The 26448-nt window shown below is 50.1% G+C and overlaps 1 protein-coding gene across 2 annotated transcripts in view; it reads left to right on the forward strand.

The window, feature by feature from the left end:
• Positions 1 to 26448, forward strand: part of zfpm1 (zinc finger protein, FOG family member 1) — a 74093-nt gene that overhangs the window by 47578 nt on the left and 67 nt on the right. Inside the window, exons 4-9 of one of the 2 annotated variants that reach the window (XR_003672212.1) lie at positions 1725 to 1858; positions 12526 to 12628; positions 12703 to 12960; positions 13520 to 13753; positions 13826 to 14068; positions 14349 to 18024. Coding sequence is in view for 1 of the 2 variants with exons in the window: in XM_028430500.1 (XP_028286301.1) it covers positions 1725 to 1858; positions 12526 to 12628; positions 12703 to 12960; positions 13520 to 13753; positions 13826 to 14068; positions 14349 to 16837 (3461 nt within the window). In the remaining variant the exon portion in view is untranslated. Of the gene's footprint in view, positions 1 to 1724; positions 1859 to 12525; positions 12629 to 12702; positions 12961 to 13519; positions 13754 to 13825; positions 14069 to 14348; positions 18711 to 26448 lie in introns of those variants that run through there. The other variant, XM_028430500.1, reaches the window with a different exon arrangement.

Below are 26448 nucleotides of genomic sequence, written 5' to 3' on the forward strand. Positions count from 1 at the left end.
GCAGATGGTCGGACTGTCCGCCTCCTTTCTCTGGTCAGTAAGTTAGCATCAGGTGGCTCCTCATGTCCCAGGAAGCAACACAGCAGGTGACACGGGCAGGGCTGCAGGTTGCTAGGCGGCCGAGCCAATGTATGGTGACGAACAGGAAGTCTTCCAGAGACCAGACCCCATTTGACAGCCACTGGTGTGACCTCGGCGGTCCACAGACCTTCACCGCTGCTCTCACACTCATCGCGTCACACAGCGGACACATGTGGGCCCAAGCTCTGCCCGGCCACCTCTCAGTGTAAAACCCTGGAAAGTCAGTCACATGTATTTTTGTGAAATGGAGCTTGGCTTGAGTCATTCAATAAAAAATGCAGCCTAACCTGACCCGAGTGTGGCGGGTCGGGTCAGATCCTGTTGCGTCTGGCTCTCATGTGAACCTGCAGAGAGTCAGAGAGCAGTGGGTATTTCTCACAGGCTGGTGGAAAACATCAGTAAAATCTGATCTGTGTGGCACCTGTGTGTGTGTGTGTGCGTGAAACACCACTTCCTGTGCCACAAAAACTCAGTCTGACAGCACAACAATATCTTCAACTGCACTTTTATTAAATTAACGTTCTCTTCCTTTAAACCACACACACACACACACACACACACACACACACACACACACACACACACACACCAGCTGTGGGAAAGCCATTTTATCAGCGTCTGTCCGTTGTTCTCTGGTGGGGATAGATACAGAGAAGATAGATGAGTGTTTTGACATGGAGAGTGTTAGACAAACAGTCTTATCAGACCCGCCACTTTAGACCCCCCCCCCCCCCCCCTCCGAACCATGGACGAGATGAGGGGGAGGGGGGGCAGATCTCACATGATCAGAGGAGGAGGAGGTGGTCATAAGGAGTAAGCTGCTCCAGAGGCAGACCCTGAGGCGGCCCGTGGTAATCCCGTCCCGTCCATTTATCCTCAGATGTGCAGAGGCTCCTCTACAGTCCGGGCCGCTGCTCTCCCAGCTGTCTTAAGTTTTAAATAGATGGACGTTCCTCTCTGCCCGCCGGCTATCGGGCTCTATCTGGGCTGCAGCAGGCTCAGACCACAGCCGTCACTGCCATCCTTCTGCACTTATCTTTTCTACTTTGAGGAAGTACACAAGAAGTTTCCCCCTGTCTGAGGCACGGTGCTCAGGTTGGATCAAACGCCCCCTGCTGTCGGCCACGGACGCCTCCGCCGCTGCTGCTGCTGCAGTAGTGCAGAGTGTGAGCGGCTCCCAAGGTTCAGGTCAAGTTCAAAACCCGGGCCGTGCTCTCATGTGACGACACACAATAAGCAGCAGATTCTCAGCATCTCAAAACATGAAGGCCTCATCTGTAACAAAGAAATCACATGTAGAGATGTGACATATCAATTTAATCAATATAAATATACACTTATAAATTATATTAGTAATTAAAGTAAGTGTTTAAATTAAATTAAATTAAATTAAATTAAATTAAATTAAATTAAATTAAATTAAATTAAATTAAATTAAATTAAATTAAATACATCTTTAGAAATATGAAAGATTGAAAATGTAAGAAATTAGTTTTTCATGATCACAACACATTCTTGGTTCATGTGTGTTCATTGTTGGTTCTTTGTACAAAGTATTGTGTTGTCTTCCTGAATGACACAGCTGTTTAATGGTATTAACTTCTCCTCCTCTCGTTCTCTTCCTTCTCTCCTCCTCTCCTCAGATGACCTGGAGTTGAGGGATGAAGGCAGGGACAGCAGCGTGGTGGCGGTGAGGCCCCTCCATCCAGACACCACATGGGGCCCCTACAGAGGAGTCGTCCAATCAGACGGCAGCACAGAGGAGCAGGAGGCTGAGGTAGGAGCTGCTGAATGAAGACGAGTAGTTCCTCTAGAGGAGTCCCTCTGGAGGAGTCCCTCTGGAGGAGTTCCTCTAGAGGAGTCCCTCTGGAGGAGTCCTGCTGTTGTTTGTCATAGGATGAACAGCTGAACAGCTGCTGGGTTAGACGATCAATGAAAATAAATCATGATGACATCAGTGACACCAACATGTTTAATATCATCGCCGTGAGGCTGAAGAGAGACCTCCAACAGGTCAGGTCAAAGGTCAGCAGGTCAGATGGTCAGATGTGTGTGTGTGTGTGTGTGTTTAAAGCACAGTGTGGGACCGGATGGAGCCTATCACAGGCTGACTTTGTGCATCATGTGCGCGTCCATCTAATCATATGATACTGATGCTGGGAGAGGCTTCCTGGCACGGAGCTCAGGCTCGGACACACACACCGCTCACACACAGGCCGTGCTTCCCGCCCGTCAGAGGTAGAAACAAAGATGTCCGATGTGTTCGGCTCCTCTGCTGCTTCCACGGTTTCAGCTCTCCATTCTGCCCACGCCATAAAATAAAGATGGAGTGTTTCTCCTCGTCACTCTCCTCCTCCTCTGTCCTCTCCTCTCCCCCTGCCTCTGCCCTCTCCTCCTCTCCCCTCCTCCCCTCTCCTCCTCCCTGCCCTCCCCAGACGTCCGCCTGTCTTTTATCTCCACATGGCGCCATCCTCCTGGACAGCAAACCCCAGTGATTGATTCCTGCTTGATAGGCTCTCATTTCTAAGATTTCGTTTATTATCAGTGTGCTTCTGAGTGTATAGATAGATGTCTGTGTCTGTGTGTGTGTTTGTGCGTGCACACACTCTCTCACCCATCACCTTTTGTTCTTCCCCTCCCTTCCTGCTGCAACACCATCCTCTTCCTCCACTAAACTGTACGGCCTGCATTCATATGGAAAACATCTCGTCCTGTCCGCTCTTAAACCCATTTTCTGTCTCCTCTTCCTCATTTCCCCTCCCTATCTGCGGACTGATGGAGTGAGGAGACGGACCTTCGGTATCTGCTGAAGATAGTGGCCGTAATCTCACATTCCTCCTGTGTTTCTCCCCCCCGTCACTCCACATCCTCCCCCCTCCCCTCCTTCTCCATCTATCCCTCCCTCGCTGCCTCCCCCGTGGGTCAGCAGGGGTCAGGGCTGTCCTCCTCACAGTGGTGGAGAAACCTGCTCCTGCTCCTGCTGCTGCTGCTTCTTCTCTGTTTGAACCATCAGCAGAGATTTCATTCCTCAGACTCAGAGGACGATAGACCCGGTCTGTTTGCCCCATGCTGACCTAACACTGCAGTTCCTTCAGCTTCCACTGGAGGCTGACTCCATAAGCAAGTCCCCGCAGACAGCAACTTATTTTAGGTTTAGTCAGGATTATAGTCGTCTTGTTTCCTGTCTGACTCTTCTACAGTACAAACACCTAGATGATGCTTAATGATGTTGTTAGTGCTCCCATTTAGCCACTGGACAGACAGGACAGACGCTCGGTGGGTCACGTACGTCCATCTGAACTTCTGCTGTGTGACCAAACCCTGCAGACCACGTCATATTTACCTCCTCAGGTGGACACCTCGGTGTAAGACACGCAGCGGCCTCAAGTAACCAGGAAGTTGAATACGAGCGTCTCTGAGGCTCAGACAGACGTCAGATGTCGTCAGATATCATACACTCACGAGAGGCTTGATTGTTTTGTTCCTAAAAGATTCAACTTTGGCACCATTTTTTGAGCTGCACCTGCATTTTCCAAAAGAAACACAAATTAAATTGATTTTTTCTGGACATGAAAAAAACATAAAACACAGCCGCCCCGATAAACACGTTATATTTGTAATGATATTGTACATTCTTCTTCACAGAGGAGGAAGATTCGGTCCACTCTTTTTGTACCATTCCATCTTATCCGAGAGCATTTCGTTCCTCGCCTGGACATGGCGTGGACATGCTTGCTCGCACACATCTCGCTCACACCACCTGCCTTCCTCCCTCCTCATCCTCACGTCTTCCTCTCTCAACCTGTGCCCTAGCGCCTGGTCTGTGGCTGCGTGCGAGCAGGATGTCTTTGATGAAGCCTCAGTTGTGTGTCAGTCAGTTCTGAGGCGTCAGGGTGGGGCAGAGAGAGAGAGAGAGATGAGATCCAGTGCTCGCTCTCCCTCCAACAGATCTCCTTCATTAGATTAGCGGCGTGTTAACTGGCCTGTGTCATATGGAAATCCTGCCATTTGCATCTCTTGAGAAAGAGGCGTAAAACCATTTATCTATTTAAATATATTCTGGCTGATATGGCTGTTGGACTTTAGAACAGGGTATAATAATGTTTACTGATCAGCTGATCAGCCGCCTGCTGATTCCTCACAGTTTTTGGTTGAGTGAACAACCAGGTCCTCCTCGCCGAGCCTCCCATGGCAACGCAGGAGCAAGCTGCCGCCACTCTGATTGGATCACACATCTGATATTATATCTGCTCTGCTTCTGATTGGATCCTGCTTTAATTAACTGATAGTGCGGGTGCGTGTGATTGGACCAAAGTTGTGGTGAAATTTCAGCTCAGACGAGGAGCGAAGAGTTTGTTGCATCTGTTGCATCGTCCAAAGTGAGACGCTCCTCTCGCATCGCCTGCATTGTTCTTCCCCCCTCAGTGGCTCGCCCCACCCGATCCCGTGCTTCGTGGAAAGGCAGCCTGAAGGCTCGATCCTAGAAGGAGCAGAGTAGGGGAGTTCAAAGCGTTATCACGCGCCGAACGTCTTTTCATCATGTTTTAGAAACAAGCGTTCGCACTAATCCCCCAATAATCTCTCCAGGAGAACTGGGGCGATAAGGCGCGCCACCCACGGCTTTTCAAACACTTTTTGGGTAGTCTCCTCTCACTCTCTATCTCTCCTCCACTCCTTCACTTCCTCCTTCCCTCGCTCCCCTGGAAGGACGAGTGAAGGTGATCAGCGCCTCCCCCTCCTCCCCCCTGCTCCCTCTCTTTGAGTGGGTTTGTTTACATCCTGATTCTGATCGTTATGCTTTATCTGGACTCATCAACAGTGTTTCTGTTTCTCTCTCTCCTCCGCCCATCAAATTAGAATGTTAATTAAAATGGTGCTCCTTCAGAAGATGACAAATCGATGATTACGGTGAGTGTTGAGACACCTTCTGCGATGCCCCCCAGAAGAAGGCGATGATACACGAGGAGCGCTCTTTAGAAGAAGGAGAGCGTTTTAGAATGATTCCTATATCCCTGCACTATCTTCCTGTAAAACATTTGATAACTCATCCTGCACCCCGAGGCACACACAAAAGTTAAGTGTGATACGAAGCCAGGCTTATCTGCACTGGCTCATGGGCTGTGGCATGTCGGAGGTGTGTGCTGGAATATCATTTGGCAAAAGCCTTGTTGACATCACTAAATGAGATGATGGAAGACGGCAGCGCAGCACCGACATCTGGATCCAGAGCCGCCATACCCCTCTGAGACACTTTACAGTCAAAGTACGTGCAGGCCTCCATGTTTCTGCTTCCTGTCCAGCCCATTAGGCAATTATTAACATCTGATGAAGGCTGATGAGGTCAGAGGTCAGGTGGTCTGAGGTCAGGTTGGAGGTTTTAAGGATATTTTTCCACTTGTTTGTCCATCAGAACATAGACTGATTAAGGAGAAGTAAGCATCATCATCCAGATCATTAACCCTGCGTTACCCTGCCGTGCAGCGGATTGATTGACAGTTATATGTTTCTGAATGTGTTGGTGTTTGATAGACGTGACAGAACGTCCAGACTGAGCTGAGGCTGCGGTGACACTGCTCAGTGAGACAGGGGGAGTCACCATCACACACTGTGTGACGTAGGCTGATGTGTCTTGGTCCTTAGGGGAATGACGTCCTGTGCCACTTGGCTTCAAGATGAAGGGTTAAGAACGAGACAGAGTAACGTTCTTACTGATTTAATAACAATAAGAGCTATTATACTGACAACATCTTTGGCTTTAAATAACAGACGTGTCGACCTGCTGCAGCGCGGCCTTCAGCAGAGCAGATCCAATCAGAGAGCTCCGTAGGCTCCATCACCTGTCGCATGATCATGACAGCTGCTGTCCGTCCGTCCGTCCATCTGACAGCCTGAGAGAGAAAAACAGATAAAATACTGATGGAGTCGGGTCAGAGAGGAACAAAGGAGAGGCAAACATGGAAGAGGAGCGAGGGAGGAGGTGTTCATCACTCAGTGGCAATGACTGGCTGATATCTGCATCTCCCTGTCATCTGCAGGGTGGAGGAGGATGGAGCGAGGAGGAGGAGGAGTAAGAGAGGGAAAACCTCTATCCTCTCTATCTCTGAGCCTCATCTCCGGCAGTTCAGGAGCCCGCTTTCCAAGAGTGCCTCATTTTCAAATCTCTTATCTGTGCGCCGGTTTTAAGTATCACAGTTTTATATTTTTACATGTCATTTGCATGCAGCTCATCAACCTGCCTCCCCCCGGTCTGCTCTGCTCCTCTTTCTTCTCGGCTGCATGAGCAGCTCTGCACAGCACAGTACAGTGTAAGAGTGTCTCAGGCTCTGCTGAATGTTGGGGAAATGAGTGCAGTGGAGGTAAAGTGTGTGTGTGTGTTTGTATGAGAGAGGCGGATGAGAGTAGGTTTCTGATTTTTATCTGCTTCCTTTTCTTCTTTGTATTTTTGGAGGATTCACACAGTGACCTCTTTGTTTGGGACAGTGAGTACACCCTCCAACCCCCAGGATCGGGAAAGAAACCATTTCCTGTAGCTGAGAGAGAGAGCGAGAGAAAAGAGAGGGGGGGGGCAGGAATGGGAGTTGAGGAGAGGAAGAGAATCGGAGATTAAGAAAGAAAGGTGCATGAAAGGAAGGAGGCGGTGCAGGAGAGACAGTGAAAGAGGAGAAGGGAGGAAGAGCCTGAAACAGATGATTGAATGAATGATTGTGTGAATGAATGAATGAAGGTTTAAAAGGTCAGGACAGTGGCGCAGTGGCTTATTAAACTCCCATCCAGAGGAACACAAAACATTTCAGACACTCAAATCCAGAGGAACAGGAACTGTTCGACCAGAAAGCATCGTTACATTATTTAATTTGAGTTTTCCTCCAGACCAGGAGAACTGACTGAGTGATGAGCACAGTGTTAGCTAACAGTAGCTAATGTTTTGCTAGCATCATCAGGACATGACTGCTGCTGACATGCACGCTCAGCTGCTTTCTGTAGTTCTGATGGATCACTGACGGTGTGGTTGAAGGTGGTTTCATGTGTTCATCAGTCAGAGAGAAGGCGAGTCATGTGATCAGCTGCAGAGTGAGAGCCTCTTCACATCAGACCCCCCCCCTCCATCTCCATCCAAAGATGGTCAGCTAACCCCGATGTGACATCTGACTGTGCTACAGCGGGTGGATGCCTACAGGCTGGGTGGAGCATGTTACCATGGCCGCCTCCTCTTCCTCTTTTTACCGCCTCCCGTTGACGCTGCACAGCTAATGTGGATCATTGACTTACATTTAGTGAGAGCCATATAAACCACATTAGACAAAGTGAGACAGGATACGCTGCTGAGACTGAGGTCGATTTGCATATACAAACACACGTATTCCCCCATGACGGCTGTAAACCTGCAGCCGTTGACAGGTGGACGGAGATCTTCATCATCAGCTCATCCTTAGGGTGGAGGAGGGGCTACTGTGTATGTTTAGCACCAGGTTAGTTCAGGGAAAGTTCCCCTCCTCATCATCATCACCATCATCGCAGCATTTCAGCTCCCCAGACAGAGGGCGAGCGAGCAGCCATTCTGATAGTGAATGAGGGAATGAAGGAAGAAAATGAAGAAATGAAATCAGCCCGGCATCATTTGCATTCAAGTTTTATCGGCAGAGGAGGAGGAGGGCGTTTTTGGGCCTGATAAGGAGAGGGCGTCGAAGGCTGCGCTGGAGGTGGAGGGGGGTGGTGGTGTGTGTGAGGCAAGAGAAAGAGAGAGAGAGAGAGAGAGAGAGGTGTGTGAGTGTGTGTGTGAGTTTGGAGGTTGGTTGTAGAGTTCATTTGGTGTGTGTGTGCACTCACACACGTGAAGCAGCTACAGAGAGGACATTGGGGGTGTGAATGATGTGTGTGTGTGGTAGTGGGGGGGGGTTAATATCAGACCAAATAATTAGATTCGCTATCGTGGCGGCGGCAGCAGTGCGGGGATCAGGCAGATTAAAGCCGGGCTCGGGGCTGGTTAATATTCATGAGGGGACCGGGGTCCGGGCGAGGGGCTTAGACTGCAGCTCAAAGACTCTGGAGCTTAAGGCGGCACTCTCAACCAAGATGGAGCTCTGCCGGGGAGGCCTGACTGCATGTGTCTCAGCCCTTCAAAGACCACGGCCTGTGGAGGACGGCACCTCAGCGTGACCCAGTCAGTCTGACACCCCCAGTTCAAGTATGCAGTCACTAAGAGCCACCTGTTGCTAGGCAACATGGCTCCACCCACAACCTTTAAGTTTTAGAACAGACTCTGAGCCAAACTCCACGCCGCAGTACGTCACACACACACACAGGTTAATGGCGTGCAGTGTTTTCACCGCTCACCTTCGCTCAGATAACGTCTCTGGCTGCGTGGAGGAGCCGAGCAGCTTGACTCTTTGTGGCTGCAGACACGGCCGTCAGGCGACTGTTGGCCATCTGAGCCGGCGAGATCGGCCTCAGACCAACACAAGTGAAAAGGGTTCAGATACCATCCGGTGGCCTCGGTGCTCGGCTTAACTGTCCCACACATCTCTGGCATCTGTATTCTACACTGTCCTGGTTAATTACACACACACACACACACACAGGCAGTGTGGCCCTGTGCTGCTCTGAATGTCATTATCTGCTGTTTGTGACTGTAAAGTGTGTAAAGCTGCAGGTGCTCTGTGTCGCAGGTTGACTGTAGATTATTGGTCGGTTCAGTTCTGGTTCAGTTCTGTGAGTCCATCAGTCTGTCCTGTCCTGTCCTGTCCTGTCCTGTCCTGTCCGTCTTTACATCAGCCAGTACAAGGAAGTGAAATTAGAATCTCACTTATGTAAATAAAGGGGAATATATGAGATGTACAGTGGATAGAAACACAGCCCCCCCCCCCCCCCCCCCCCCCCACAGACAGAGCAGGTTGTGTTCTTTTGTCTAAAAATATGATGTAGTTGTGTAGAGAGGAAACTCCATCAGGGACTTATCGATTAAGAAAGCAGAGGATCAGCCTCTGTGACTGCTCCATATTTTACATCTATGAATCCTCAGAGTGTGTGTGTGCTGAGCTCTCCCCGTTGCCCTATCATGGTGAATTCCAAAGCCGTGGCCGTGATGAATTAGTCTGAAACAAATTAGCAGTACTTACAGCTCAGACGGCTCCAGCATTGGGTTACAAATTAAAACAAAAGCAGCCGTATCTCCACATCAGCGCTAGTTCCCCATGAAATACAATACGCTCTGCCTCCTTCACCGCGCCGCAGACGGAGAGGCTTCCTTCCCTGCTCCGTGTCTTCCCACAGCGTCCATCTTCCTGCTCAGGTGTTTAGATTCTGGAGCCATGAAAAGCCTGATCAATGAAAACCTGGACATCTGTTCAAGTTTAACCTGTGTTACCTGTGGTGACGACGAGCACAGCGGGGTGGCTGTGGCTCAGGTGGTGGAGCGTCCACTAACCGCACGCTCGGTGGTTTGATCTCAACCCTAAGTTGTGTGTGAATGTGTGTGTGAAAGGTAAATGTGAAGTAGTGTGCAGCGCTGTCAATACCTGAGTGTGTAGAAAAGCTCTATATAAGTACAGACCATTAACCATTAAGCACTATCTCTGTGACTTTCAAAAGATTTCCTGAGGTGATTTGTAGCTGCAGTCTTTCTGTGTGAAAATGTGAGATTGGAATCTGCAGTTCCTCCAGTGTCCACCTGAGGGCTTAGACCTATGGCTGCTGGATGATGTGAAGGATGGTGTTAGAAGGTTGGAGGGGTGGGTGGAGCTCAGGCTCAGACTCACTCTGTCTGTTGTGTGACAGCTTTGAGTGACAGGCTGTGCACTCCGCCTCTTGTACTTGTTTCCGGGTCCACCAGCAGTGGCCTCAGACCCCTGGAGCCTCCACGCTGAGCTTTAAATCTGTTCCTCAGAACACTGACAGGTGAATTTATTTCACTGTGTGACAGACATGAAATGTTTCACTGCTTCATGGACAAAAAGAAAAGAGTTGTGTCCATATAATCACAGAATGATGAAGCTTATTTTCATAAATAATCATTGATGTCCACCCGTTGCTTTCATCGTGTTGTGCGCTCTTGTTTTTGTGATGTTTTGTGGCTCAGCCAGGTGGGGTGCTCTGTTCTCTGTGTGTTGCTCTGTGCTCTGTGTGTTGCTCTGTGCTTTGTGTGTTGCTCTGTGTGTTGCTCTGTGTTGCTCTGTGCTTTGTGTGTTGTTCTGTGCTCTGTGTGTTACTCTGTGCTCTGTGTTGCTCTGTGCTCTGTGTTGCTCTGTGTGTTACTCTGTGCTCTGTGTGTTGGCTCTGTGTGTTTCTGTGTTGCTCTGTGTGTTGTTCTGTGCTCTGTGTTGCTCTGTGTGTTGTTCTGTGCTCTGTGTGTTACTCTGTGTTGCTCTGTGCTCTGTGTTGCTCTGTGTGTTGCTCTGTGCTCTGTGTGTTTCTGTGTTGCTCTGTGTGTTGCTCTGTGCTCTGTGTGTTGCTCTGTGCTCTGTGTTGCTTTGTGTGTTGTTCTGTGCTCTGTGTGTTGCTCTGTGTTGCTCTGTGTGCTCTGTGTTGCTCTGTGTGTTGTTCTGTGCTCTGTGTGTTACTCTGTGTTGCTCTGTGTGCTCTGTGCTCTGTGTGCTCTGTGTGTTGTTCTGTGCTCTGTGTGTTACTCTGTGTTGCTCTGTGCTTTGTGTGTTGTTCTGTGCTCTCTGTGTTGCTCTGTGTTGCTCTGTGTGCTCTGTGCTCTGTGTGCTCTGTGTGTTGTTCTGTGCTCTGTGTGTTACTCTGTGTTGCTCTGTGCTTTGTGTTGCTCTGTGCTTTGTGTGTTGTTCTGTGCTCTGTGTGTTACTCTGTGTTGCTCTGTGCTGTGTGTGTTCTGCCTGCAGCCGGCTGCTCTGCTCTCTGACTGGAGGGGAACCAGCCTGTTTTTTTGGCAGGCTGTTCCAGATGCAGAGAATGGAGGTCAGATACGATGCAATGAGAAAACTTATCAGTTCTTCTTTTTTTGGCCAAATGCTTGACATGTGCCAGACTTCCTGTTTCAGGCTCTGCGCCGCTGGTTTGTCCTCTCAGAGGCTCAGATGCAGCGCTGGTCACAAACAGAGAGTTCAGTATCAGCTTACTTAAACAGACCTTTGAGCTTTGACTTCAGAGTTAACCACGTGCAGGAAGCTCCACCGTGTCAGCTGCAGCTCCTCAGACTGAGCGCGTTCGCATCCACTGATGAGGACATGCTTCCTCCTGGTGGACAGAGAGTGGTACTGCACAGACATCAGTCAGCTTATTATTCTTTTTTTAAAGCTGTATTTTATTTATTTATTATTATCATTATATTATTTTTCCTCTTCAGTTTGTGAGTCAGGCTTGTTTATGTTATATTTCCTCATAATGATCATGAATATTCAGCTGTACATGACCGGTTGATCAGCTAGTAAGAATGCACCCATCAGCTTTAACATTGTGAGTGAATAACACTGATTATCTGGGGTTCTGTCTGTGGGTGAAGTCGTCCTGCAGCCGCTGAATATTTTGTCCTCAAAGCTGCAGAAAAATTTGAAAGGGTTAAATGGCTTTAACAGGGACCAGACTGTGATCCACAGCTGCAGCTCCGAAAGTGGTGGAATGACTGTGTGTGTGTGTGTTTGTCATGGAGACGTGGGATCAGCGTCGTCCTGGGACTGACTGTCAGAAGGAATTCTTCTGGAGCCTTGCATGAACAAAGACAGGATTGTAGTCAGGACAGGTGTGTGTGTGTGTGTGTGTGTGTGTGTGTGTGTGTGTGTGTGTGTGTGTGTGTGTGTGTGTGTGTGTGTGTGTGTGTGTGTGTGTGTGTGTGTGTGTGTGTGTCCTCTCATACCTACACACACACGTTGACTCTCCACTCTTTGTCCACTTGTATCCACAGTGGATCTTATTATGGCGGCCGTGTGAATACCCGCCTGTCGACCTCATCAGATCTCTCGCTCGCCCTTTTCTTCTCTCTCTCTCCTCCTTTATTTTCGCGCCCTCTTTGTTCGGCCCGTGCGCCCCTCATTTCCTCATTTCCTCCTGGTTGTAATCATCCTCAGCTCGGCGGTGGCCTTTTCAGAAGCGGGTGTTTACCGCCGGCCGTTCACTGGCGTCTGACGCGTTTTCCTAATTGACAGCAGTTAAATCAGGAGCTGAGTGACGAGCAGCTCGCCGTGACCCTGGGACAGCTGGAGGGAGGGCACCTCCTCCCAGGAGGGCTCAGAGCTGTGACATCATCAGACTGCTGTGTGGTGTCACTGATCATTATGGCCGCACTGAGAAGCTGACCTTTGACCTTATAAATTAAACCTCATCACTTTATCCTGTGAGATATGTGTGTTTGTTGTGATAATTCTCCTAAAATATGATGGCGCAGTGACCTTTGACCCAGAGCACCTATTAAAATAAAATTTTATTGTCATATATATTTTAATTTTTACATTTATTATTTATTTATTTTATTTTTCCTCCTCCTCTGTGCAGAGCTCTAAGGTGACTCTGGTGTGTGAAGATGCAGACTGTTGGATCAGCCACCTCGCTCTGACCTCTGACACGTCAGCAGCAAACGTCACCATCTACAGCCGAGGTCAGTCACAGTAACACACACAATGTCCTCACACAGTGTTTCCCAGCTCTGACCCTGTGTGTGTGTGTTCTCAGGTCAGGAGCTGTTCTGTAAGGTGATCAGGGAGCTGGCAGCAGGTGAGCGTCTCCTGGGCTCCCTGTCAGCTCCTCCAGGCTCCTCTTCCTCCTCTTCCTCCCTGCTGGCTCAAGTCTCTCCGCCGCTCAGTCTCGTTACCCAGAACACACCTGTGGTGAAGGAGGAGCCAGTGTACCCGGCGGCACTGCACTCAGACATCCAGCTCCTCCCACAGCAGGCGGGCATGGCAGCAATCTTGGCGACGGCTGTGGTCAACAGTGAGTGCCGAGCCTGTTGTTTGATCCTCTGTTAGACTGATGCACCTCAAACAGAATGTGGTGAAGTTCTGATGAGTCTGTCAGCAGCTGGTTGTGTTGACGCTGGTTGTGTTGACGTTTAGTTCCTTCTGGAAACAGATCTCTCAGACTCTGTGGTGTCTGTATAGCTCAGCTGTAATTATTTAAAATATCATTAAATCATTTTAGTTATTTTTTTATCCAGAAACTAAAAATATTGAACTTCTTCTAGCGATGACTTCTCTTTGGCCACCAGGTGGCACTGCAGCTCTTTGACTGTTTCAGTCACTGCTGCTACTGACACATTCCTATTGGCTGATACACACACACACACACACACACACACACACACACACACACACACACACACACACACGCTGCTGTGTTGCTCATTTTTAGATCTGATGCAGCTAAAATAACTTGTCTGATGGTTGTTGTCGGCTTCACCTTTGTCCCCCATTGCCGTGGATACAGCAGTGCAGTGTGTGTGTCTGTCTGTTTTGTGCATACTAACAGATCTGTGTGTTCTTCTGTCTCTCAGAGGACATCTTTCCGTGTAAGGACTGCGGGATCTGGTTCCGCAGTGAGAGGAACCTGCAGGCCCACCTCATGTATTACTGCGCCAGCCGGCAGAAGCAGCCGGCCGCGGCCTCCCCCCCCCCTCAGGACAAGCCCAAGGAGTCCTACCCCAACGAGCGCATCTGCCCCTTCCCACAGTGCAACAAGAGCTGCCCCAGCGCCAGCTCGCTGGAGATCCACATGCGCACGCACAGCGGTGAGAACACGTTCTCTACGAATACAAATCACAGAGGTCAGAGCGTGAAAGTGAGCACCTGTCCCTCCACAGGTGAGCGTCCCTTCGTCTGTCTCATCTGTCTGTCGGCCTTCACCACTAAAGCCAACTGTGAGCGCCACCTCAAGGTGCACACGGACACCCTGAATGGGGTGTGTCACGGCTGTGGGTTCGTGTCCACGACGCGGGACATCCTCTACAGCCATCTGGTCACCAGTCACATGGTGTGCCAGCCCGGATCTCGCAGCGAGGTCTACTCCCCGGGGCCGGGCCTCCCGAAGCTGCCGCTGTCCACTGGTAAGTCCCCCCCGTCACCCGTCATCTAGACATGAGGAAAGGAAGCAGCTCGTAGTCGCTGTAATAACACACGCCCCTTTATTATGTGATAATATGGCCGACATTCAGAGGCTAATGCTAATGCTAACAAAGTAGCAGGTCATTTCAGAATCAACTGTCAGGCACCTGTCCGCGTCCAGCGTCCTCCATGTTTGTCCTTCTGAAGTCACATTTGATCACATGAGTTTCTGTGAGATCTGAGGAGTCCTTTCTGTTCACTAACCCCGACTCTCCTCTTCAGGTCTCAGTCCAGGAGACTCTGGAGTTGTGCTCAAGTGTCAAGTCTGCGGCCACAACTCGGACTCCCCGGCCCAGCTTCAGCAGCACGTACGAACCCACCTGGAGGTCAGAGTCCCTGCTGAAAGGAGCCCCACTCCTCGCCAAAGTACCCCGTCCTCCATGGACCAGCCGTCTCCACAGGAGAAGGAGCCTCTGGCCTGTATCCCGAAGCCAGACTCATCCAGCCCAGGTGCAAACGGAGGCTCAGCCACACCTCGAGACTACAGCTCTCCTGTCAGCACGGACCTGAAGATCAAGGAGGAGCCCCACTCCGACTCAGAGGATGAGAAAATGGAGATCAAAGAGGATGGAGAGGAGGAGCAGGAGGAGGCGGGCGGGGAGGAGGAAGCAAAGAAGACCAAGGATGTACCGACTTCCACTCACTCTCCAAAGAGTCCATCCATCACTGCGGTAAAGGCAGAACCAACTAGTCCCACCCCGGGGTCCAGCCCCGCCCACGTGGGCACAGGCTCTGTCGTCCCAGGAGGAGCCATGTTCCTGCCTCAGTACATGTTTAACCCTGAGGCGGCCATCTTGCCTCAAGCCTCTGAGATCCTGGCTAAAATGTCAGAGATGGTCCACAGCCGCCTGAAGCAGGGCCAGACCGTCGCTCAGAGCAACCCGGCAGCCTTCTTTCCATCTGCGCCGGCCGCACCCAGCAGCGCCGCCACCCCGCCTCACAAAGGAGCCACCTGCTTCGAGTGTGACATCACCTTCAACAACATCAACAACTTCTATGCACACAAGAGGCTGTACTGCTCCAGCCGGCACCACGGAGACGGTGCAGCCGCTTCCAGCAGAGACGCCGCCCCGGCCGCCGTGCCTTCCGGTGGGGCACACAGCTCATCGGCGTCTCCTCAAGGCGGAGCATCCAGCAGAGCAGCCTCTGCCTCTCCAGCTGACTCTGACCCGGCTGCAGGAGGCGGAGCTGCAGAATCAAGGAAGATGGTGGAGGTGAAGACTGAAACCCCTGCGGCGAGAGAGGGAGTGTCATCATCATCTGAAGGGGAAAGTGGAGGTGGAGGAGGAGCAGGAGGAGGAGGAGGAGGAGGAGGAAGAGCGAGTGAAGGCAGCCAGAGTCCTGCAAGTGGTTCTGCGGAGGACCAGGAAGACGATCCCAACAGAACCTTCTGCGAGGCCTGCAACATCCGCTTCAGCCGCCACGACAACTACACCGTTCACAAGCGGTTCTACTGCGCATCACGCCACGACCCGACCTTTCAGCGAGCCTCTGCCAAGACCGCCAACAACGCCGCCTTCCTCCCTCAGCCCATCCGCACACGCAAGAGGAAGAAGATGTACGAGATTCACATGGCCAGAACTGAAGCCCTAGCTAACGCTGCTGCTGCTGCAGCCGCCGCCGCCGCCGCCACTGCTGCCGCCGCCGCCCCATCTGCCTCTGTGCTGGGCCTGGCAGTAAAGCAGGAAGTCTCTCCCGGTGCAGGCAGCTCCAGCCCTGAAGGCGACGGCCCCATCGACCTGAGCAAGAGGCCTCGTCTGAGGGAAGCCTCGCGGCCCGGCAGCAGCAGCATCCTCCCCGCTCTGCCCCTCACTGACTACCATAAGTGCACCGCCTGCAGCATTAGCTTCAACAGCATCGAGAACTACCTGGCCCATAAAACCTACTACTGCCCCGCCACCACCCTGCAGCCCCACACGCTGGAGCAGCTGCACAGGCTGAAGCGCTCGGCCTCTACCTCTCCTAAAAGCCGGCCTCAGCAGGAGCGGCTGGACCTGCTGCACCCTGCGGAGGCCAAAGCTCTGCCCGCCGAGTGGGTCGTCCAGGCTCAGGGCACGTCCTCCAGTCCTCACCCCTCTGCCTTACCAGCCTCTGGGGCTACGTCTCCCTCACACACCACCACCACGCAGGCAGCCACTCCAGCTGCGGGAGCCAAAGGTGTGGGCTCCGCCCCTGCGGCCTGCCCATACTGCCCCAACAGGCTCATCACCTGCGACCTGATGGAGCACTTCAAGACCACCCACGGCCTGTTCGTCACCATCCAGCCCCCCCAGGAGGCGCAGCCACAGCCAGGCGGCCCGGCCAGCCTCAGCCCCACGGACGGAGCTGGCCCGATCTCCACCAGCCCTACCGCGCAGGCCAGACCTGCCTCCGGGGTTCACAGAGACAGCGTGAACGGACAGGCCGGGGGCGGCTCGTCCTCTCCGGTGTCCCCCCTGTTGAACGGCAGCCCCTCCCCCTCGGCCGGCTCACCTCTGCCCTTGTCTCCCCCGAGGGCTCCCTCTGTGACTGTGTCACCCGTGCCTGAGGCCACGAGGGAGGTGAAGGTGCCCACACCCGGCCCCGTCTCTAAAAGCTCCGCCGTGTCCCCGGTCCAGAACGGTAACTCGCGCTTCTGCCGGCTGTGCAACATCAAGTTCAGCAGCCTCTCCACGTTCATCGCCCACAAGAAGTACTACTGCTCCTCCCACAGCGCAGAGCATGTCAAGTGAGCGCCGCGCCGCCTCCGCTCCCACTGGAAGTTTCCTTTACTAAATTCCAAGAAGCTCCTCCCACTTGGCGCTCAGCTGGCAGTGATTGACTGTTACCCCCCCTCTCCTGTCCCCCAGTGGGCCTCTGCCCGCCCCCCGCTGCCCCACCCCCACCCAGCAGGTGGTGTTACTAGCATTCAGACACTGATTCTCCTCTGATGGGTCACGTTTGTAGTACACTAAGCTCTGAGGTGGACGCTTGCTGACGTCTCTTCGCCTCATCACGGGACGCCGAAGGACCCACGTCCTGTCCACCGCCGCCGCCCTGAGCGGAGGGATCTTTCCTTTGGCGTGGACACAGACTGGATGGTTGTTGATGTTTTTATTCTCTGTGCATAGTGTATGATGTCTGAAAAAGAGTTCTATGATGCTTTTGGTTTCAACACTGGCTCTTCTTGCTTAGAGAGGCTGAAGCGTGTCACATGTTACTAATAATTACTGAAGGATGATATTTCTGACTGTTTTTCTTTCATACACACAAATTTTTATTTTCTCTTTAAGATGCAAGGGAGAACAAAATGTGAAATATTTATCTTTTAGTCCTCACTGATTTCATGTCGACAGAAAACTACCTAGTGTCAGAGTGTTTTATTTGTATATTTTCATACTGTTGGAAGGAGTGGTGATGACACTGACAGTGATCACACCGAGCTCCGCTCTGCTGGCGCAGCCTTCAATCCACAGTGCAGCCTTTGTTTGTATCCCTTCTCCTGACGAGCGTCGCGTCAGAGGAGACACCACCTTCCAGGATTTTATTTGAGATGATTGTGTGATCCGGTGATGAAGGCTTAGCGGTGAGCAGACCGCACACAGTGAAGCACACAAAGATTCACAAAATACAGTGTTAGCAACAACTGTGAAGACCGTCCCCTGAAGAAGCTGCACCACATGTTACCGCAGATTTAACCCACGCCTGGTCAGCACACGTCGCAGAGCTTGGCCTAAAGTTGATCTCAGAATTATAATAAAAAAGTACAAATTCAGACTTTTGTCTCAGAATTCTAACTTTAATCAGAGAACAGCAGTTACAGCAGCTCTGACCCTCTCCACAGACAGAGACACTAAAGGGTTAACCATGAGCTTTTTGGACCTGATTCGACCACCTGATCTCCGTGGCTGCTTGCCGTGTGTGAGAGCTGCAGCGTGGTGTGTGAGGGGGCCGGTCACTTTGAGGCCGCCTCCTGCTGTGCTGTGGTCCGCAGCAGCTGCAGACATTTCAGGTTCTAACATCAGTCAAACTGTAACCCCGCGCAGCCCAGCAGCACCCAGCACCGGGTTCACTGGTGTGGCCACCAGGGGGCAACAGAACCCACTGTATGTGCTCACCTTCCACAGGCCGTGGTGAAGGGTGGGGGTCAGTGCACTCACAGAGGTGAGACGTGGATGTGTGGAGGTCTCCGCCCCCTCTGTGGGGGTCTCCGTGACGGACAGCTCTGTGGTTCCTGCCCTGTTTCGAGTTAAATGGAGGACTCTGAGACTCATCAGCACAGATTCATCTAATGACTGTTTACACCCCCTCAGCCAATCACAGACAAAGACCCCTCCCCTTTTGGTTGCACTGTGTTGTATAGACGTGTGCTGGATGTTTTAGTTTTAGCTCCTTTTGTAATGTATTTATGTTATGCAGCACTTTTTTCCCACCCGGCGTTCGACCCAGAAGGACTTTCAGAAAGATTTTAAACGCGCGCATAAAACTTTTGTTGGTTGTTCTGTTGATGATTCCTTTGGTGTCTGTAATGGAGAAAATCATGATGAATGTCAACACTTTCTGTTTCGTTTCAGTTCCACTACACTCTTGTCCAAACTATGCATGGGAAATAAAAGAGTTCTGAGAGATGCTGGCGGTACTGTGCTGACTTCCTCCCACCTCGCCCCTGAGCGCGGGTCCTTGACTTTTGGAGGTGTTTAGTTCTCTGTTGACGTGCAGCCGCTCCTTTCAGAGGAGGAGAATCATCAGCTTTCTGAGCTCATTCAGAGCTCCAAGGCTGCTCCCATCAATGCAGAGTGCTGCCAGGAAACGCCGCAGCAGCTCGAGTGTCATTAACCCTTCAGCTGAATGAAGCTACTAAATCCTGCAGCTCGCATTCAACACGTTGCTGAGCATGAATGAAACACCTGAGACGGTAACCCTCTGCTGAGACGCCCACAGACAGCACGGATCGTGCAGTCATGGTTGGTTTTTGTTTCAAATGAAACGTCAGTTTAAAAGTTTTAGAATGAACGCACTGTACTAACAGCACACGTTCGGCTGCTTTATTATATCAGATGTGGTGACAGCAGATCACTGAAGGAAACAGCACGCTGCTGACCTCTGACCGCTAGCATGTAGCAGTTAGCATGTCTGTAGAGGATCGTAGTCATTGTGAGGAAAATGTTCAAAAGTCGGAACCTTAACAAACAAAACATAACACAACCACCGAATCATTGTGGGTCCTAGTGTTAGACAAACACAACCTCAGACCAACAACATGTTATCTGTTTAACAGAAGTGAGGGGCAGGGCTCCCTGGCTGTGCTGTCACCGTTTGCTGTGTGTGTTCAGCTGTCAGTTCAGCAGCTGAGCTGCAGATTGAGCAGATAATTCCTCTGATTATGGAGGATCAGTCTGACGTTCTTATGCTAGCATGTTGCTCTCGGACCAACAGTGACTCAGGATGTCTCCTGAGGATTCTTCTTCTGTGGTACAACTCTTTCAAAGTGTTTCATCTCTCAGCCCCATCATTCATTCCATCTGAACTTCTGTTTGTGTCGGAGGACTCAGGTGAGGACACGCCTGATGCATGATGGGAGATGACACAGTTACATCAGTCTGTAGACAGCAGCTGTCAGGGGACACACACACACGCACACGCTTTGTAACTCTTCTTTGATGGTCATGTGATAAGCGTATGAGAGTCCAGAGAGTAGAGTTCACTCATGTGCACAGAAACATCTTTATCATCAGTTATGTAAACACAGAAGAAGCATCAGGCTGAAATTAAATGCATTAAATCAAAACACGATGAAGACCGCCACATTAAAGCTGTGTGTGTGTGTTTGGGTGCAGCTGAGGCATTTTATTGGGAGCCTGAAGGGAGGAAGAGCAGGAGGAGACAGACCTGTGAGGAAGGACCTTTGATACTGATCATTATGTGTGAATGTGATGAAGAGGAGTGAGTTATATAAACATTTCACACTCTGAAAAGTGAACTTATCAAAACTTGATGAATTGATTTTCCATCAGCTGTGAACAGCTGGATCAGACCGCTGTATTTCCACAGTAACATGTTAATGTACCCGCTGAGTCATGCTCCACCCGGCGTGCACGCTGAGGGACACGGATGGAGCGCCTCCGCGCTACTGATGAGCCTCAGGTGCAGCCGGCTTAATGAGCTGCTGCTGAAACTTTGAGCAGCCGCCAGCCTGACAGGAAGCGCCGCGGCCCCGCAAGGCTCTGCAGGCGCAGCCTGAACCACAGAGACTTTCAGAGACCAGGGTTCATGTCCTCCTACTGTCTGTGCTGTTCCTGATGTCACAGGCAGGGAGTCCACAGGCCGGGAGGCAGCGTCAGGAGCAGACAGACACACACTGTTTTACAAAACGCACAATTACAAGAACCTCCTTAATTTATTCTAAACCTGACTATGCAGACAAGGGGTGTGTGTCTGTGTGTGTGTGTATCTGTGTCTGTGTATGCATGTTTGTCTGTGCATGTGTATCTGTGTGTGTCTGTGTGTGTGTGTGGACCTGCCATTGTTTGTGCACTTAGTGTCTCAGCAGGTGATTTCAGACAGCTGCCAAACATCTGGCCTCGCAGCTGACAGGCGGAGCGTCACATCAGCTGAATGTTTGTCCTTACAGTCCACAGGCACAGAGAAGAGACGCCTGGACGTCTCAGACAGCTCCCCATCCTCCCCGTGCTTAATAATTCAGCTCAGAGAGGACGTCACAGGCGCAGCAGTGTGTATCTGTTTGTTCATGTGACAAATTGAATCCACTGGTGGGTGAGAAGTCCGGCCCGCCCCTCATTCCACGCCTGGCTGCGTCATGTTGTGGGACCGTGGGGCTGGACAGTGTCAACATGAAAAGACGACACTGCAGACCCCCCACAGTGAGCCGGAGCTCAAGTTTGATCCTTTTCCTTTAACCTGACATTTAATACACATGTTTTATAATTCTGATGAATCTTATTGGTTGTAAATCATAGAAAGTTACCAGAAAATGTGGTCATTTCTGACATTAAAGTGTTTGTGTAATTGCTCTCACTGTCAGCAGGGGGAGACAGACAGTCTGCGCTGTAGCTTTAAAGGTTAAAAAACCTCTGGAGGGTGTCAGAAGGAAACTGGAGGTGTGTCTGTGTCTGTGTCTGTGTTCTTGTCCTGATTGCCCCTTTGACTTTCCAGCTGCCTCCTTCAGTCAGACTCGGATGTTGTCAGACTTTGAGGTCTTACAGATTGTTGACAGGCAGTAAATATGACGTCATGGCAACCAGCTCCACCTGCAGACCCCTCTTTGGGGGTTTTAGAGTCAGCGCTCGTCTCTGTTTTGAAATGTTCTGACTGACGGTCTGTGAATCAGCTGACTCCCTGCAGTTTGAATGGTATTTATTGCTCTGGGGCAGTTTGTACTGTACCTGGCCTGGTCAGAGGTTTGACTGCAGCCCTGTGGTCACAGTGATCAGTGATCCTGATCCTGATCCATGATCCTGATCAGGGATCCTGTGGCAGTGAGCAGGCTGCTCCTCTGGGAGCTGTTGTGACTCACGTCCTCCTCTTTATGAGACAAACACAGTTATTAGACACACTGCAGCGTCCCTCCACATGAACTGATGACTGAATCATATCACTGCCTCACTCTCTCAGCTGTTGCATCTTTCAGTGAGCGCACACACACACACACACACACACACACAGGGCTTTGTGATGATGCTGCTCAGAGTCATGTTATGAAATCAGGATCTAGATGTCTTCCTGTCCCACAGACGTCTCACAGGAAGCTGAGCTGTTCCTGCAGGCGAGCAGGTCTCAGCGTGGAGGACTGAAGTCCCAGTCATACAATGCAAAAACATAGGTGATCAATAAACAACAGTAAAAACAATAAATCAGTGATCATAAATGCAGTCACAGCTTCTCAGCCCTCGGGCTGCAGGCTCCCTCTGTGTTCTCTCCTGCTTGCAGCTCTTCACAGCCTGGTCAGGATCCGTCATGACAGCGTGTGTCATACATGTACACTGCTGTTATCACTGAGACTGAGACAAGCACCCTCAGCTCGTCCTCTAAGTGGGCAGTAGTTAAAGGTGCACTCAAGTGTGCAGAAGCTGTGCAGAGTGAGCTCACAGTCACACTGCTGCTAACATCAGTGACAGCAGCTGCAGATCAGTTCACTGAACGTTTATTCATCAGCACCGACCTCTGACCTCTGACAGCCTGGACCCTCTCTGAACCGCAACCATCGGTTCAGATCAATAACAAGGACAGACAGACGGAGCAGTGGTCTCTAACACACCACACCTGCCTGCATCTGCTCGGCCCGGGGACAGGGACAGCCCCTCCCATACAGACCTGTTCATCCTGTGTGACGGCACATCTGCACAGCTGGAAGATTGTGTTGTTTTACTTTTGTAGAAAAGATTGCAGCGAGGCGTCTGGACTTGAAGATGTTTCTCTGCTCCTCCATCAGCTCCAACAGTTTTAACTGTTGGTGGGAAACATGGTTTATATGAGACATCATCTTTCTACCACATACAATGCAGCTTCCATCCATTCCAGGAAGCTTCACTCTAAGTCACATGCTCACAGCAAGAACAAAGGTACGGCCCACCATGTTATAAACCATATAAACCCCATCCCTAGCTGTAACCCTAAGATGAAATCACACACAGTTGTAGAGCAAACGCTTGTGATGCTCACGGTTTTTAAATCTTTTGTCTGAGTGCTTTGGTTTGGACACAGGAAGCAGTTGTTCAGAGGGTGCAACCCCCATTAAAATACATGGGATCTGCCCTGAGAGGAGTGAAAGGAGATTCACACACCTGTGTCTCCAACGTCATTAGACAGGCAGGCAGGGCTGTTACCATGGTGGCAGGCTGACACACAGAGGCATACAAGGCAGCCATATTTGTAGTCTTTATCACACTTTAAGCATTATATCTGTCATATTGATCATCCTTCAGCTGTATACTACTTTTCCACACTCAAATCACACAGCCTGAGCTTCTTATAGTCTTATGGTATTATTCCAGCCTCAGACCTTTCATATGGTATATTCACAGGCTATTCTTTAAGGTCATGACTTCATACTGTTCTTGTCTTCAGCTCTTTCTTTTTCATATCTTCCTAATATGTAAAGATTTTCTACTTTTCAAAATAAGAGCTTCATCTTTTTAAATTCTTAACTGTGTTTCAGCAAATTAAATTCAGATTGCAGATTCTCCAGCAATTCAGAGCAATGCTTCACATCAGCATTAAAAGCAACGCTTCAGCTGCAGCAATCAAACTTGCATTTTCTTCAGGAAATGCTTTTCTAGTGACAACAAAGATCAATCATTCATAAAAACACTCTGCCTTTGTTTCAAACTACAAACCTGTCTGATCATGCAGACAGAATCCACACCTGAAGAGTCGCTCAGTCTCAGCAAGATTTGTGTGTGTGTGTGTGTGTGTGTGTGTGGAAGAGGAATTTTCTGAATGCCTGCTGTAAGAAAAGTGCTGTACAAAATATGACAATAATGTAGGCTAGGGTTAGCTTATTAACATTGATAGACAGGTCACACACACAGACCTCTTTAATACGCCTCTAATGGCAGATGACATGCTGCTGCTCCGGTGTCTTTCACACTTAATGGAATTCTGAGCGATCATGTAAGTCTAATGAAGCAGCAGCTCTCCTAAAAGGACTGAAATAGCTGCAGGGAGTGAGGCAGGGCATGTGTGGGCATACGCGTGTGACGCACACAGACACAGACACACACACAGTGTCGGCATCTCACGGCCCCTTTCATACCAGCAGCTGCATTTTTCTGTGTGACGGCTCGGTTTAATGAAGCTACGGTGATCACTGAATTATGGAGGCTCATAAAAACTGAGAAGCTGAGAAAATGAAGTCATCCATTCAGACAGACACACAGAGTTCATGTCAACATGGGGGGAACACCAAAGAGTGTGTGTGTGTGAAGCCGGATATTTACAGTTCATCATTATTAGTGGTGTTAGAGGCACTGTGTGTGTGTGTGTGTGTTGTGATTCAGCCTCATATCTCATATTGCAGGTCTCAGATGGCTCCCCACCCATCTGGCAGAGTTTTATTAGAATATTGCCTCCATACGTCTGTTAGCAGAGATCGGCCACTGTTCATGATGCTGCTTATTGCTGTGTGCTGCTGTTAATCCATCTGTCGGCTCCAGGCTCTGAGCTGGTGCGGAACCAGGTCTGGTTCTGTCCAATCAGAGTCCAGTCAGGAAGTGCTGTCAGTTCTGTCCAATCAGAGTCCAGTCAGGAAGTGCTGTCAGTTCTGTCCAATCAGAGTCCAGTCAGGAAGTGCTGTCAGTTCTGTGTCTGTTGCTTCATGAAGACTTTTCTGCTTTGATCAGTTTGTTTCAGTCAAAGTGTCTTTATGCTCATATTGTCCTCACAGAGACACAACAGTCCTCAACACACATGCTAGCTGCTACATGCTAGCTGCTACAGACATTACTGTCTAATAGGTGACTGACAGATGGCTCATCCAATCAGCTGTGGTGTATGTTTTGACTTACAGTCCTCCATGATGGTTCTACGGAACCAAATATCTTGTGTCTTTTGTCTCACATTTAGGAGGCGACAGCAACGTTCAACACAGAGAACACCGCAACATTCACAGAGACGCTGTCATGGTTTCAGCCAGGTCTTTTATTTTGTAGTTCATTTTCTGTTTGTATTAGTTTTAGTTTTACTAGTCACTTCCTGTTTTATTTTGAAACTCGATCTTCCCCTTGTGTTTCAGTTCTGTTTACTTCCCCTTCCTCATGCGTGCTCCCTTCCCCCTCCTGTGATTACCTGCTCCGCCCTAATGTGCTTCACCTGTGTCCAATTGTCTTCCCGCCCTCCTGTGTATAAAGCCTGTGTGTTTCCTGCCCCTTGTTGCCAGTTCGTCTTGTGAGACTTTCTACCTGTTGGTTTTCGTGAGTTTTTGTGGTGTTTACGTGTTCAGCCCTGTGTTTGGATTCTCTAGTGTTTTGACCCTGCTTGGATTCTTGACTACGGTTTTGCCTTTTGTTGTTTGTACCTTTGCCACGCTGACTGATCACCCGTGTACCGAACCCTGGCTAGTATTAAAGGAACTGAGTTTGTTTTCACCTCTGGCTAAGTCTGCATTTGTGTCCGCCATCTCACAATCCTTGACAGACGCCATGTCACTGTCATCATGTTTTGTTCAGCCTCCATTACAGTCAGAGCCCTTAAAGGCACATCAAGTTCCTGCTGTAATATTTATTATTAAATATAATCAAACAGCTTTGTTTCAATTTAAAGGCCCAGAGCCTGGGTCTGATGGATCATTACTCAGTCCAAGTGTTTCTGCTGGGAAAACACATGCAGACTCTATAACAACATTTGTCTGTTTGAAAAAGTTTTCAGCAGATTTGATGAAGCAATGAATGGATGGACGCTTTCAATCTGCAGAGTTCTGGTAATCTGTGTAATTTCAGAGGTAATCTGTGATTCTAATCCTGTGGGATATTTCCTTTAAGATGAAACATATTGTATTTAAATGCAGTCAGTCCAAACTCAGACCTGCTCTGCACAAACTCTGAGTCCGCTGTGAGCAAACCCACCCCAGACAGAATCATTATCATCCGTCTCACAGCCATTAGGAAGGTGGCGGTGTGTGTGTGTGTGTGTGTGTGTGTGTGTGCAGACAGGCGGCCATTAAACGTGGACTGTTTGTTTGTCCAGACCTTGTTTAGCACAGACATCATTACCCCGGCAGGCTTTACCTCCTTCCTGCCTGACACCGGATGATAACGGCTAAGCTAACAAGCAGGGAGACACTGTTAGTTCATCTCTCTAAAGTTAATAACATGTAACTTAGAACCAGTCCAGTCTGCACGCAGCGTCTCCGGCTGTGATCTACAGGTTTATCTGTGCCCGACCGCTGCAGTGTGAATGTGAATCCAACCCGACAGACGAGTCCTGCAGCTGTTGAACCCAGCAACGCTGTGCTGATGTGCTGCGGTGTCAAATTAGTTTCTGCCATGTGCAGTTTAGAGCCGGCGTTAAACAGCGGCCCGCGGTGCAGAGGCAGGTCACAGCAGTGGAAGTGGTTCCATTCTGCAGGAATAAACACACCACTGCTGCCTTTATAGCTTTATGCAACAAGCTGCAGTTCCTCCAGTGCCCACTAGAGGCCCATGTTACAGAATCTATACGTTCACAGCCTGGTACAGAGACAGAGCATGTGGACAGCACATGGCCTCACCTCATACACGTATGACACATGGAGCGTGGGTGATGAAGGCTTCTGCTGATACGATATCTCTGCTGCATCTTCCTCTCTGTGGGGGGGGCTGATTATACAAAACACCGCCTGACGTAGATCAGAGGAGGGAGCAGGGAGCAT

Source organism: Parambassis ranga, chromosome 19 (genome assembly GCF_900634625.1).
Source record: "Parambassis ranga chromosome 19, fParRan2.1, whole genome shotgun sequence".
Classification (NCBI taxonomy): Eukaryota; Metazoa; Chordata; class Actinopteri; family Ambassidae; genus Parambassis; species Parambassis ranga.